Below are 14,911 nucleotides of genomic sequence, written 5' to 3' on the forward strand. Positions count from 1 at the left end.
GTTTATGGTTGTACGGTGGCATCATAGCTGATTTTGAGCGTCGGGGGAGCGCTACGTGCGAGTTTAACACACCCAGCAAAGTATTGTTGGGGGAGGGGAGGAATAAATCAAAAAGGAAATCAAGAGCAGAATAAATACTGAGTTCGAAAAAGTCTAGTTCTGAGCATTATGGACGGAGAGTGAGTTCACGCGTGTCCTAAGCAACCAAATTAGCCAAATTATTAAACTATAAAGATGTTTAGAGTCTTATTTTCTGTTGTATTTTTAGAAAAGCTTATATAGAAATAGTTACGTAGCTGTAAACAGTAAGAAGACAGTACTGCCCTTTCGCAGTGCTTGATGGTGGTACACCTTAAAAACAAGCTTTCCACATATTTGACTTAGTTTCGCCACAGCACAATAAAGTTGCCTGTAAGGTTGGCTTTCTTGTTTCACATGGATGTTGTTAGGAGAATGGGTACGCTTACCTAATAACTACACAAGATGGTCGGCAGTTTTGAAATAGTTGGTGTTCCAATATGCAGACGGCACTTTATTACTGACAAAGGCTCTTTCGTACCGAACGGCCGGTAATACTTTGCAAAATGGCGTGTACAGCCGGCTACTTTTGTGTCGTGGCAGTTTCGAACAAATGACTATGAAGCGTTCTGGGTCAAAGTGACAAAACAGAATGAAAGCAGCAAGCAAATAGTGCGAAAGTGTTGATTCCCGGCTGTTTTGCCATCTCGGTTCGTAGCAGGCCACTGCAGGGCTCGATGTTACGGCGATACTGCGAAATAAGTGGCTGACTGTCCAGTGCACTGCGTATTGCTTCACTGAAAACACAGCTGGTCTGTTTACTTTCACAAGTCGGGTTGTTTTTTCGTGTAAATGTTCGCCTATAGAATACATGGAATGTGATAAACATCCTGGCGTATTTTTTCGATTGCAGCCTATCCAGGTAAAAGCCCTTATCGTGTGTTTTCCCTAAACTGAGGTTGGAAGCATGGTTGTCGTTATTAAAAGTGAGATGTTTTGTACTCATTTTTATAAATAAAATTTTTGTTTGCGCTTTGCTTTAGACTGTGCTGATATATGTCATTACAGTCTTCGACTTTTGTTCGAATCGTTGCAGATGCCGAGTCGACAGCATTATAAAAAATAGTAAAAATGTTACCTATAAATCTCCCACGATTACATATCTTCTGCATACTTGATCTACTTCATTATATATGCTGACTGATTAAAACTGTCGTCCTTAAGAATTTTTAGGATTATAAATTCAAGCGAACAAGCAAGCAAACTCTGCCATGCGAAAGGTTAGAAAACGCCTTCGTTTTGTCACTCGTTCAAGAACAAAACATAGATAGAGCGGTCAGGCACTCAGCTTGCGTCCGAAGTATTCTCTCTAAGTTGCCGGATGAGCCTTTTTCTGTGACACCTGAAGGCAGACTGATTTTAAAAATTGTGAAATTACAGCTGACGCGGAGAGAAAATCTCAGTGGTAACAAATCTGGTGCTTTTGAATTATATTGTTTTTACTATAGGCCTAACAATTGATATCGTGTTTTCTTTCCTTGCAATTTTTCTTTGTGCACACGCTGATGAATTTAATGTGTATTTCAGTCATCGTCTTAATTACATACCATGAGACATGGCCATTCTAGCCAATTAAATGTCACTCAAGAAACTCATTCAAGTCATGTTGGGCTTTTGTATCAAAATGTAATTTAGTCACTTAGCCAAGCGATGGGCCGCTTCGGGACAAACTTACATGAACAAAGACGCAGTTTTGAAAAAAAATTGCTTCTAATTTTATTGTGTAGGCCGACACCGAACTATAGAGTTGTGGAACATTTCTGATGTGAACTCGACACATTTCCCGAGGACGCAGTGCTGAGAAGGAGAAAATGGCACTTCCATGTGGTGAATTGTTGATGGCAAGCTGATATGACAGATACGGATGACTGAATGAAATAACATTAAATAAAAATTAAATAAATTAAATAAAATTAAATAAAGATAGAAATCTAAACGCAACGAAAAATATATAATAACATGACCAGGAGGTTATTTGTTGCTTTTGCAATACACGGAGTAGATGAAGAGTGGGTTACAGAGTTTAGATGTCGATAGCCGCAGGATAGCTTCTCGTAAGTTTTGATATTGACCTAATATTTTATAGAAGCTAGAGGTACAGGGATCCATCGAGGATTTCAGAACACTGGGAACACAAATCGCTAGAATTTCTCCGTACAGGGAGAAATATAAATTTTGAACCAAGACATTCAGGTTGCGGCGGTACGCATGCTTAGAAATTTATTTTCGTTTTAATTTTGGTGGTAAAGAGAAACTGTGGACGCCTGTCCAGGACTCAAATCCAGGAAGCGCAAAACACCTTCATTTGAAAGTTCCTGGATTTGAGTCTCGGATTCTTACCAGAACACTTATGTTGGACCTACCAGCTAAGAGCGAACAAGCAGTTTCTTCCGTATACGTCTCAACATTCAAAGACAGTAAAAAGAGGTGTTGCGAAGGCTGCATTGACGTCGGCTCTCAACAAATCATGCCACCACCGTGTTAAAAAAAAGTTTTCTAAGCCAGACTGAGAGGCTTCTGGAGGCAGGGTATCCTGAGCATTTGCTGTGTAGCATAATTGAAAGCATTGTCCTACCGATCAAGCGGAGGATTCGAAAAGAATACCTTACTCAAAGAAACAAGTGGTCAGTGGTACCATATATGCATGGCTTCACCCAAAGACACGGCATCCGGATTATTCCAACGGCACCAAACAGAGCTAAAGGGATGTGTGTGCAGGTTAACAACCAGGACTTCAACTCTGGATGCAAAACCTCGCAGCAGACTAGGTCTCTAAGTGTATTCAGGGGGTTGTTTATCAGATTCCCTTGCATTGTGGAAAGAAATATATTGGACAGACAGGAAGATTTCTCAATGACAGGATTAGAGAGCACGCTATGGCAATATCAGACGTCTGGCACTAATCTCGCTGTGCACTGCAAAGACTGCGTTGGTTGTAAAGACCAAAAATGTCCGGCTGACCTTCACAATGTTAAGGTTATGAAAAGGATGAAGGATAATTAAGTTAGCAAGGGAGATTTATGAAGCATATGCAATCTGTGACTTGGGAGACCAATGTATCAGCATGCTATCAGTGGTTTTGTTGAAGAAGGAAGCAGAATTTTTGCGCAAACCGGCAGGATGTTAAAAACAAGGAAGAAGTTGGCTGCAGACGTGAAGCGAAGAGAGATGTGCGGTTTCTAGTTAATAATATTTAGTTGTCAGTGCAGCGTTGTCCTTGTGTGCGTGTGTGTGCCTCTTACGCTTTGTGTTGTTGTTACCTTCTCTGCTGCCTTCTTCCAAGAGATAGGATCAGGCAGTCGTTCTTCCGCGATGTTCTGAATCGGAATCTAAATTGTTTTAGGGCGGAAGATCTACTATTCGGGGTGAAACTTTAGGTTTCGCTCCACTGTGTTGCAGTTTGCACCTATAGACCAACACCGTGTTTACAAACAGAGGGGGCGCTCGCGGCGCCGTAGCCGACTTGGGGTGAAAAAAGGGTTAGCGTCCATAGGAATACATGGAATCGAAATGTTCCAAAGCAGTTTTCTCATTTCACGGGTCACCTGTGATGTCGTTATTCGGTACAAAGCAACTATGAACATCCTGGAACAGGTCGTCAAAATATGAAATCTCATTATTGAGGCGAAGTATTTTTAAAATACCGCGAAACATGTTAGGGTGCGAGTTGGGAGGGCGACCCGTAGAAATACATGTACACAACTTACCGGAACATTTTTCTCATTTCGCAGAGCATCAGAAGTGGTGGCCAGTCGTTAAACGTTGACCAGCGCTTTGAAGAAGTGTATGATAAAGTATGGTGCGTCATTACGGAGGCAGTGTACTTTTGAAACTCCCCGAATAACCTGTGTTATGAATCCAGACACCGCCAAAAGGCAAGCTGGGTGTAGCGAATCGCGCAGTTTTGCTTACAGTCTGATATGCTGCCGCATAGGGTAAATAAGCTTGATAATACGGTCGCTGCAGTGATACGTCCTAGACAGAATTACATTTAAAAAGCAGTTGTCAAACGCCATACGATAATATGGACCGAACGAGATTCGCGCATTGCAGCAGACGACAGCGTAGCTGGCGATACCCACCGCGGCCGCCTCCAGCTCCGCGGAGCGTCTGCTAGCGACAGCGGGTGGTGCATGGTCGTCTGCAGCTGTGCGCGGTCAGTTTATCGTGCTGTGAGCGGTCCCGCAAGTCGTCAGACTTGCATTACTTGCAAGAGAATGTATTGTGTCATGCAACATGACGTCGGGGCGTCGTACAAGACGTTCACCAAAAGATGAGAAGGGTTCAACGCTGCTGAACCGAGCAAAATGTTGCGGTAAGTTGTGTTTACATGTATTTCTATGGGTCGCCCTCTCAGCTCGCACCCCGATACGTTTCGCAGTGTTTTAAAAATACTTCGCCTTGGTAATGAGCTTTCACACTTCCACGATCTGTTCCAGGGCGTTTATGGTTGCTCTGTACCGAATAACATCACAGATGACCTGTGAATTTAGAAAACTGCTTTGAAATATTTCGCTTCCATGTATTCCTACGAGCGCTAAGCCTATTTTTCACCCCCAGTCGGCCCACGATGGCGGTAGAAGCGCCACCGTATCGTGCTTACGTCACAGATCGGTGTTGGTCTATAACAGTTTGCATTGCTCAGTCTGGGGAGCAATATCCTACTCCGTCTCGTGCAACCAGCCGCGGTCAACCGGAACGCAGACGGTTCAGACATTGTGGTGAATGGCAGCGATTAGATCGAAGGGGGTTGTTACCGCCATCGAATTTCCACTTTAAGGTGAAACCTAAGTGAACTCAGAAAGGGCGTCCGAGTGGCGAGCCTATTGAAAGTGGCAAAGGCCAACCTAGAGCACAAGATTCGATCTGCTCGGCATTGGACACACTTCAATGGTCCTGCCGACCATTTCCCAGTCGTGGCAGTTAGCAACAAAGCAAAGAGCTACCTGCCACTAAACACGACTAGCAGGTTGTACAGTGAGGAGTTAGAAGTATCCGCCCAACATTTGAAAGGGAAATAATGTGAAAGGCAATCGGCAGCTCAGTAGCTTGGGGTACGGCGAGAAGGAAGGCATGCACCATCAGAAGATGGCGGCCACAGAGGAAGAATTCATAGGGTGGCTATCGTGGAAAGAGGAGAGTAACACAAGTGCTGTATATAGTGTGTAAACACGGAGTGGGGCTACAAGAAGTATCAGAAGGATAGCTACCGTAGAAACAGGTATTTGGCATGATAAAGGAGTAATGTCACCACGCACGGGCGGGACTGAAAGCGTGGAAAATAGTGATGCGGCTAAAAAGGGAGGACAGCAGTGGCGGAAGAGGGCAAGACGGAAACTTAAGGTTAAAGTGAAGGAGGTGGTTACAGCACTTTGCGGTCGTGTTCAGTTTGCGCCTTCTGATGCCTATAGTCTGCTGTGGTAAAATATGAGCGGGCTGAAGAGAAACAACGTAACCACGCCGCCAAGGCGCCCCCTAACCAGGTCGACGAGGATCCGCGACTCCTCCCACTGCTGTGAAGAGCTCAAGTAACTCAAGGATGCACCTCACTTTTCAGAAAGGTTCATTGATCCGGCACCTGAAAAACATCTGTCACTTCTATGATCGCATGCCTCATTTGTAGCAATGAACTGGGAAAAATTGTCAGCTGAACAAAGATTATGTGTAGGAAAGTAAGCGAACGCACGGTGAAAGTATACAAGAAAGCGTTCTAAAGGTGAACCTAAAGGCGTTGAGAGTGAGAGGCTGCAGAGCCTGGGAACAAAAAAGATAACATCTGTTTCCTGAAACAAACGATTGAGGCTCCAGATGAAGAAACATACCGAGTTACACTGATAACCACTAGGGCGGAAAGAATAACAGCTGGTGAGCTACGACTTAGCTTGCTCTAGTCCTTGAAAAGAGAAATGCGCACCGAAATACGATTAGGGAAATCGGACAGAATGGATATGTAACAACGGACGCTATGACCGTTGAAAATGCATTTTGTAAATGCTACTGTAGGCTGCTTTCCCATCAGCCTTAAAAGTAATTTCATTTAATGTCGAAAGTGGATAAAGGCACAAGAAAAATTTTGAAACAGCCAATTTCATTTGCCGAAGTCTGCAAAGCCATATACGAGACTAACTCCGGTAAATCATCAGGACAGGATGGACTACCTACAGCGTTTTATAAAAGCCTGAAAAACGGATGGCGCCCTTTTTGACCAATGTTTTAACGAAGTGTATGATAATGAACTCCTTTCAGCTTTATTTCTATCTCCACATGCCTAAAACGGGTGATTCAACCAAGCGCGGTGACAAATTATATCCTAGAAGCCGATTTGTCTAATGAATGGTGAAAGATATTGTGGGTATCCATCAGTCTTGCGGCTTCAAATAACGTAGTATTGTTACAAATATACTGAAGGCGTGCAGTGTTCTGAAGGAAAGTGATTCCGCACGAGCACTATAGTTGCAATGCTGCAAGTAGGTATAGAAAAATCTTTTGACCTTGCCCTCTCACGATATTTTTTTTTTTCCTGCTGCAGCATACCAAGGAGGGAAAGGTAATTCACAATGACATGAAAATGACTTAGAGTGGCCGCACAACACGCCTTATCTTGGAAAAAAAAAATGCTGGAAACCATATTTGGGCCGAAAGGTGTGCTCGCCAAGGTTCCCCTCTTTCATCATTGTTGTTTTGCATCTATATTGAATCGTTATTCATTTTCCTAAAACAATAGTTTTACAGGGTTTTGACTGCAGGGAGAAGAGGTAGCGCATGTGCGTTTGCAGTAGATGGAGGCACTGTTCAAATAATAAGCATTGCATGAGACCATATTTCCCGCAAGTCGCTCATGGTGCTGTTGACAATGATAAAAAATCATGCACAAATGTAAACACTCTTTTTAAAACTAATAGACGCTAATTCTGCTTACAGTTCACGTGGGGTAGGTACAGATTGACACCAGTGGTAAGTAACCTGTACCTATCCTAAAAATATTTGCAAGATATTCATGCGTGTAATGTCTGACTGGATTCCTTAATGTTTTGCAGTGTTGGGGGCAGGGACTTCTCAATCTACCATGCCTGAATGACATTACATCAGTACATTTAGAACTGGCTCATTGCCAACCGAAAGGAAACCCTCGATTTGCCTTCGTGGTCCAACAGTCCTAGCGTACTTACAGATAAACGGTTGCCGCGCCCACAGTCATGCGTTTTGCAAATAATACAGCAGGCTCTTTCCCAGTATTGTCTTGAGGCTCTCAGTGCCGATATTGTCCAGAGACTGTGCAAGATCAGATAATTGATATGACCGAAAAAAGATTGCTAAATTTAAATTAATAACTTGCACGCAGTTAAGGCCGATGACAACAAGTGAAGAGTCCAGGAGTTCACTTAAGGAACTCTTTTTTAATGGGGCTGACTTGCGCCCGTAAAAGAACTAAGCGATTAGGCGGTGGCGATAACAACAAGCGTGCTTGGCCTTCGTCCAACTGCGAATGCCTGTTGCACTCATCAGTGCTCAATTTGAAGACTACCAAGAAACGTCTAAAAATAAAGCTATAAAGGTGACCAGAAGAAACTAGAACATTGTGGAAACAAACCGAAGTGGCTGGAAGCGTTCTAGATACATCTCGGCGCATTTTTCGCGACGAAGAAAATAATAGCCGCGTCTGGTTCATTTATTTGTCAAAATAATTTGTTGGCACTACATCAACAGAGGATTTTATACAGAAACTGGAAACATGTGTTAAATAAGAATTATGCTTCATTTTATACGTGTCAATTCCCTGTTTGCCTATAGGTATTGTTATCATTTCATCCTGGCATGACTTGCATTTTTATTTATTTATTTTAACTGTTCCTGTCACCTTCTCCCTGTTCTGATCATACCCTCCTTGTAACAACCTGGAAGGGCTAACAGTATTGCAAATAAAGTAAATAAATAAAATTAAAAAAAAAAGCACAAAAGCCTTTTGTTGGCTATACTCACGGTTAATCTCGCGGACCGGCGGTTGTTGCAAAAAAAAAAAAAAACAAACAACAAATAAAAGTTTCAATGGTTGGCGGCAATATTCGTAGTGAACGTCGAGTTTCAGGCCAAGAGACACCGTATAAGAGTGAGTCCTATTTTTTTGCTTCTCTTATTTTTTAGTGGTTATTTATAGGGTGATTTTTGCTGTCAAGGTCTGATACTAAGCGGTAGTGATGAAGATATAAACCAGGGTTAGGAACCCAAACTTCTTGTTCAAAAGCCGTACGTAGATTTATCAGAAGTCCTGCATAAATTTAGGCACAAAATCCTTTTTTATAACACATGAATTCATTGCAAGCTACAACAAAAAAGCAGAAGTAGGATGAGAGGAACAAGCACGTGTTAACATAGTTTGATTTTATTAAGGGTGTAATCACTCAATAAAATTCATCATCATCATCGTCATCTTCAGCCTGACTGTATATACCCACTGCAGGGCGAAGGCCTCTTCCATATTCCTCCAATTAAACCGGTCCTGTGTGAGCTGCATCCACTTGACCCCTGCGAACTTCTTAACCTCATCCGCCCACCTAATTTTCTGCCGCCCCTGCTACGCTTTCCTTCCCTTGGAATCTAGTTTGTTGCCCTAATAGACCATCTGTTATCCTTATAGGTACGTATTTTGGTTTTGGAAAGTAAACGGCAAAGAAAAGGCGAATAAACTAATTAATCATACTTGAAAAGAAAGCTTCAATCTAGGGCATATTTCGGGGCTGGAGGTTCTTTCGATGTCTCTACTCTATAGAGTGGTGGGAGGCTATGCTGGCCATCTCAGACCCGTTGACGCAAGTGCGGACCACTGAGTGGGCTCGCAAGGTCGCCGAGCACCACATGCTCAAGGCCATTCATAGTTAGCGCCAAAATAAGGCTCAATGCTAAGAATAAACGTTTTCCAATCCACTCCTACGTCACACATGCAGTTCCAGAAGTTGATGGCGGCCTCAAAACAAGTGAAGAAGTGGAAGTTTTGATGGGCCTGCGGTGTTCAGATACTGCGCAATATTAGATGGCAGCTTCGGAGTGAAAGTTGCATGCCGAAAGGGCCCAGGAACGTTCTGTTCACTCGGATGCGAAGCATACGGACCCCAGGTAACATCTGTCTGATCAGAGCTCCTCGGATCGCTTCGCTTTGTCTCGCAGCAGCGTTTGCGTTATTCATCATTGCTGTGCTTTTAACTACTTCGAGCGAACGTTGGCCGAAAGTGTATGTATGCGCAAGCAAACCATGCTCAGAGTACTCTAGACTTCTTCGGGGTTCCGTGAACAGGTCCATGGACCCGTGCCGCAGCTTCTCTCGCTACGTGTGTGATGGCTGGCGCAACTCCGTCTACTCAGTTCGTGAATCCCTCTACCGGGATCTGCTCAAAAATGTGTCACTAGCTGCGAGAACCATTGACGTTCTCAAAAGCGGCCTGAGGATAGAAGACCGAGCAAGTGTCCTGTACAGAAGCTGTGAAGAGATTGGAAAGGGCGACCGCGACGAGTTGCGCAGCGTCAAGGAAGTACTGACCAAGGCAGGTGTGACGTGGCCTCATTGCAACAGCCAACCGGACATCCTAGCCTTATTTCTGACAACATCTCTGATTCTCGGATGGGACACCGTCATCTACTTAGGAGTTGCCGAAGTGCGCAACGAGATACTGCTAGCAATGGGGAGCGCGTTCTGGATCGTCGCTTCGAAGCACAAGCGCCTTGGCAGCTACGCACAAAAGTTGCGCCACTTCCAACTGCTGCGCGACAGATTCTACAGACGTAAGGGAGGAGAAGAAGTAAGTGTAAGCGAAATGATTCGGCTGTCGGAAATCATGAATGCCGCGCTTATCAACACCGACGCGCGGGGAGTACTTCGGAAGCCTTTATCACTGTCGTGGCTGAATGTCAGGACTCTGAACTTGACTACATCACGCGTAGCAAGAGCATTCGCTACATACAACATCAGCATTAATAATCGTACTAGCGTGACGATCCGCCAGGAGGACTTTGTGCGAAGCTTCTTTTTCGACCTCCTCCTCCGATACGGAGAGCGGGCTGTGCACACGTATGTCTCTCTGTGCACAGTCCAAGTAGCCGCTCTGTTCGCCAGCTCTGAGCTCATTGTGGACCACTACGGGAGCAAAGAAGCAGCAGCCCTTCGTCATGGTACCTTCTGTCTCGGACGCGTGTATATCCTTCTGGGCGACGCCTCGTTTTCGAAATTCGCTGGACTGACCTTAAGCAAAGAGAATCGTGCCGACGCTGAGAAGATCGTGCTGTCTGTACACCAAGCGTACCAACGCTTTCTGCATAATTGGGATTCCTCAAATGCCATGGGGATGACTGCTGTGGGGTTGAATTTTCTGGAGGGTATACATTTATCTGGCAGCAGTTTGACTGAAAGCGCTACAGCAAGCCAGAGGGGCATCATTCCTCATATGACGGAGTCGGTCGTTGAGAACTGGCTAAAAATAATAGCGCATACACATGTTTCAGGCGGCTTGCTTGGTAGGACATTAATCGACCGTATGGGCCTGTACGCCATGGCTTATGATGAGCGAGACTCTGTTCTCGCCCCGTTCGTTTTTTCATTTCCGGTGTACGAAAAAGAGCTGCCGGAAGCAGTGAAGTACGCGGGGCTTGGGGCAGCAGTATCAGAAGCTATTGGGGCGCAAGTTTTACAGCGGTACTCTGCTACGAGTCGGGTATTTAAGACTTTGGCGTGCCTAGGAAAAATACCCTTTACTGAGCACGAAAATATCGCGACCACTCTTAACGAAATTCTCTCCGTCAATGTTCTACTTTCAGCACTAAAACACGATGGATCTAACTCTGCGAGGCTTGTGAACTTCGAAAATTTTACGCCAGATCATTTATTATTAGTCGCCTGGTGTTACTTGAAGTGCCAGAGCAGGTTCAGCCGGTTCCGTCCTGTCTGCGACATTGCTTTACAACATATTCCTGACTTCGCTCGTACATTCCAGTGTGGTTTCGGGAGCCCTCTCAACCCACAACGAAAATGTTCTGCTTTCTGATATTTGTAATGGGCTTCGCACTCACAGATCTTTCGATGGTAAATGACAGTTCAGTGCCTTAGAGTTCAGAATTAATTTGACAAAGCGAACCCTCTAGTTCTCAGTTTAGCTCAGTGACATATGAACTTTGTGTCTGTTAAAGAAACTGCTCCTGTTTCGATTATTTTTATTTTTTTTTCCGTATGAGCTTTCATTGGTACTGCTCTCTACTGCGTCAACACGTTCGAGGGCTGTGACTGAGCATACTCCGCGATACATGCACAATTCATTGTGGTTAATTTTATGAGAGCGTCTAGTTTCAGCTTGAGCATTTGTGACCCTCGACTGTCTGATTATCGTGTTCTCTTTTATGGCGTGAAACGTAAGCTGTGAGCTTTTGAAATTTTTAAATATGCAGCTTTACTTATTGTAGGGCATTAGCTGGCGCCAGGCAGCGTGCCGCGCTCCAGGTGGGTACACGTTCGCGTCTTTGTAAAACGTCTGTGTTGCGTTACTAGCATAAACTCTACTCGTCCTACGTTTTACGGTGTTTCTTCCCTGTTATGGGCGTGTGAAGTGAGAAAGTGTGCACGCCCACATGGAACGTTAAACAGTTCGGAGTTTATGCTAGTCTGTATTCTCTGACGGGCTGAAATGTTTCGGTAAATAGTTATGTTAAAGGCTTTTGAAGCTGAATTTTCGCTTCGTGCTTTCCAATAAATAGAATCCATGTTTTGTAACTGAGACTCACTATTTTCACCAATTTCTTGACAGGCACTTGGGACGCTACTACAACAGGATGCATAATAATGACACTAGGATAGAGTTGCTTAGTGTATTTATTTTCTCCTTTTATAGCTGTTTAGTTACGTTTAATTATACTCAACTTTTTAGTATTGCCTGCGGACTGAGATAAATACATAAAATTGTAGATCCCCTTGCGGATGTTCTCATTATGCTCAAGCTCTGCTCTTAGAGCCGAAGCTCCTCGCCGCTAGCTCGAACCACATCCGTCGCCTGATGAACGGCACATCGAGGCACAGCCAGCGGGCCAAGCTATCCAATGTTCTTCCTCGGTCTCGTAGCAGCATCCGCGCGCTCCGTCGTCGCGGCGTCGTCTCTTCCAGGATGCAGATGCTGTCCGCCGAAGTGAGAGGGGAAGGACGCGCTACGCTGGCGCTGACTACGCCAGTTCTCTCACCGCTGACATCTCCGCAACAGCTCCGGGGGAAGGAGGCCAGGAGATGAAGGATGAGAGCTCCCCGTGAAAGAGATAGACAGGGTACGTGTTCGCCGCGTCAGATGGGAGAGGGGAATGCTGCATTCCCACAACCTTCAGAAAATACCCCCGAACGATTTTTTTTTTGCGTGATTTATTTCATGTGCACGCCTTTTTCCGTGTTCCAAAGAAAGCTCGCGAAAAAAAAAAAAAATATAAGGGGCACTTTGGACCTATGGCGCGGTGGTTCGAAGCCCTCCACTACAGATAATGTGAAACACAGGGCAGTACTCAAAGGTCTGAACTATTCCAAACTAGGAGTGAAATGCTTCAGGTACGTTGAGAACTTCCTTTCGGACAGACAGACTACCATCGTATTATTTGGCGATGGGGGATTGAGGAACGCCACAAGGATCTGTTCTCTCCCCCATGTTGTTCAACTTCACTCTGAGGAAACTCTCCCCTCTCCTGAGACAAATAGAGGGGATCCAAAATAGCATATACGCTGACGATATCACTATTTGGACGAGTGGGGGCTCTAATGCCGATATCTCGCATAGACTTCAGATAGCGGCGGAGACGGTATAAGAAGACGTTCTCGCCAGAGGCCTGCTCTTCGCTATTTTCAGCGCCAGTATCAACTCATCAAGGAGTACCAACAACAGCTCGAAACAGATGCATGGCACAGCACTTGTGCGATTCTCGGCCGCCAACCCGGCCTTAAAAAGCTGTGAGGAATTCTACGAAGCTTGCTGGGAAAAAAGAAAAGCGCACCACCGCTGGCAGAGCTGTTCCTGAGCGAGAACCCAGGATCAGGTAACTGTACATTTGTTGAAGGACGGGGGGGAACCGGCCACCCTGCATACGCAGTGCCTGGCGTCATCGACGGTAGCGGAACCATGGAAGAACGCAAACATTATCTTAATTCATAAAGAGACGTTAATGATTGAAAAGTTACAGACCAATTAGCTTACTGTCTGTTACATGTAAGGTATTTACTAAGTTAATCTCTAATAGAATCAGGACAACCTTAGACTGCAATCAAGCAAATGATCAAGGAGGTTTTTTGGAAAGGATACTCTACTATCGATCACATCCATACCATCAACCAGGTGATCGAAGATGCTCAGAATATAACAAACTTATACATAGCATTCACTGATTACGAAAAAGCATTTGGCTCAGTAGAAACCTCGGCGGTAATGCAAGCGTTGTGAAATCAGGGGGTAGACGAGCCGTACGTGAAAGTGCTGGAAGATATATATAGTTTTGCATAAAGAAAGTAACAAAATTCCCATAAAGAAAGGTGTTAGGCAAGGAGACACAATCTCCCCCGTACTATTCACCGCTTGCTTAGAGGAAGTATTCAGAGACTTGGAATGGGAGTAGTTAGGCATAAGGGTAGATAGAGAATACCTCTAATCTGCGATTCGTTGATGACTTTGTCTTGCTAAGTAACTCAGGGGATGAACTGCAAATAATGATTGATGACCTAGACAGGAAAAAATATAGAGGTAGGCTTGGAAATCAATATGCAGAAGACTAAGGCAATGTTCAACAGCCTCGGGAAGAAACAGAGTTTAAGTTAAATAGCGAAGCACTGGAAGTAATAGGCGAATATATCTACTTAGGACAGGTAGTAACTGCAGATCCGAGCCCCGCCATGATGGCGCAGTGGTTACGGCGCTCGACTGCTGTTCCCGAGGATGCGGGATCGAATCCCGGCCTCTGCGGCCGCTTTTTTGGATGATGGCGGCGAAAAGCAGGGTGCCCGTGTGCTGTGCGATGCCAGTGTACGTTAAAGAACTCCAGGTGGTCGAGATTTTCGAAGTCCTCCACTACGGCGTCTCTCATAGCCTGAGTCGCTTTGGGACGTTAAACCCCACAAACCAAACCAACTGCAGATCCGAACAATGAAAGGGAAATAACAAGAAGCATAAGATTCGGATTGAATGCATTTGGCAAGCACTCGCAGGTTAAGACTAGCAGCTTACCGGTATCGCTCAAGAGGAAAGTATGGAACAGTTGCATCTTACCTGTACTCACCTATGCGGCTGAAACGTTGAGGCTAACGAAGAGGGGTTGTACTTAAGTTGAGGACAACACAAAGAGCTATGGAACGAAGAATGGTAGGGGTAACATTAAGAATTGGAAGCGTGCAGAGTGGGTCAGAGAAATGACTCAAGTCACTGACATTCTAGTGGAAATCAAGAAGAAGAAATGGGCATGGACAGGGCAGGCAGTGCGAGGAGAGGATAACCGATGGTCACTTAGGGTAATAAACTGGATTACAAGGAAAGGAAAGCGTAGCTGGGGGCGGCAGAATATGTTAGGCGGGTGGATGAGGTTAAGTTCCCGGGAGTCACTTGAATGTAGCTAACACAGGACAGGGTTAATTGGAGGAATATGGGAGAGGCCTTCGCCCTGGAGTGGGTATATAGTCAGACTGATGATAATGATGACGACGCCTGGTAAAGACGAATAAAAGAACTGAATGGTCATTTATGCTGGAACTTTTGAGATGAGGCTGCTTATGCGACCGCATTAATATTAGAGTAATGATGCCAACTTGTCAAGACTTTGTTTTGGGGACGCGGCCACTTTC

At 44.8% G+C, this 14,911-nt stretch overlaps 1 protein-coding gene across 1 annotated transcript; it reads left to right on the top strand.

Moving 5' to 3' along the window:
* The first annotated feature begins 8,859 nt into the window (after nucleotides 1-8,859).
* LOC146185149 (uncharacterized) lies at nucleotides 8,860-11,108 on the top strand. Its single transcript, XM_084607760.1, has 2 exons — nucleotides 8,860-8,950; nucleotides 9,241-11,108. Exons 1-2 carry the CDS (start codon nucleotides 8,860-8,862, stop codon nucleotides 11,106-11,108), a joined length of 1,959 nt encoding a protein of 652 aa, XP_084463886.1.
* The last annotated feature ends 3,803 nt before the right edge of the window (nucleotides 11,109-14,911 follow it).

Source organism: Amblyomma maculatum, chromosome 6 (assembly GCF_055883805.1).
Source record: "Amblyomma maculatum isolate TAMU_Amacu chromosome 6, ASM5588380v1, whole genome shotgun sequence".
Lineage (NCBI taxonomy): Eukaryota > Metazoa > Arthropoda > Arachnida > Ixodida > Ixodidae > Amblyomma > Amblyomma maculatum.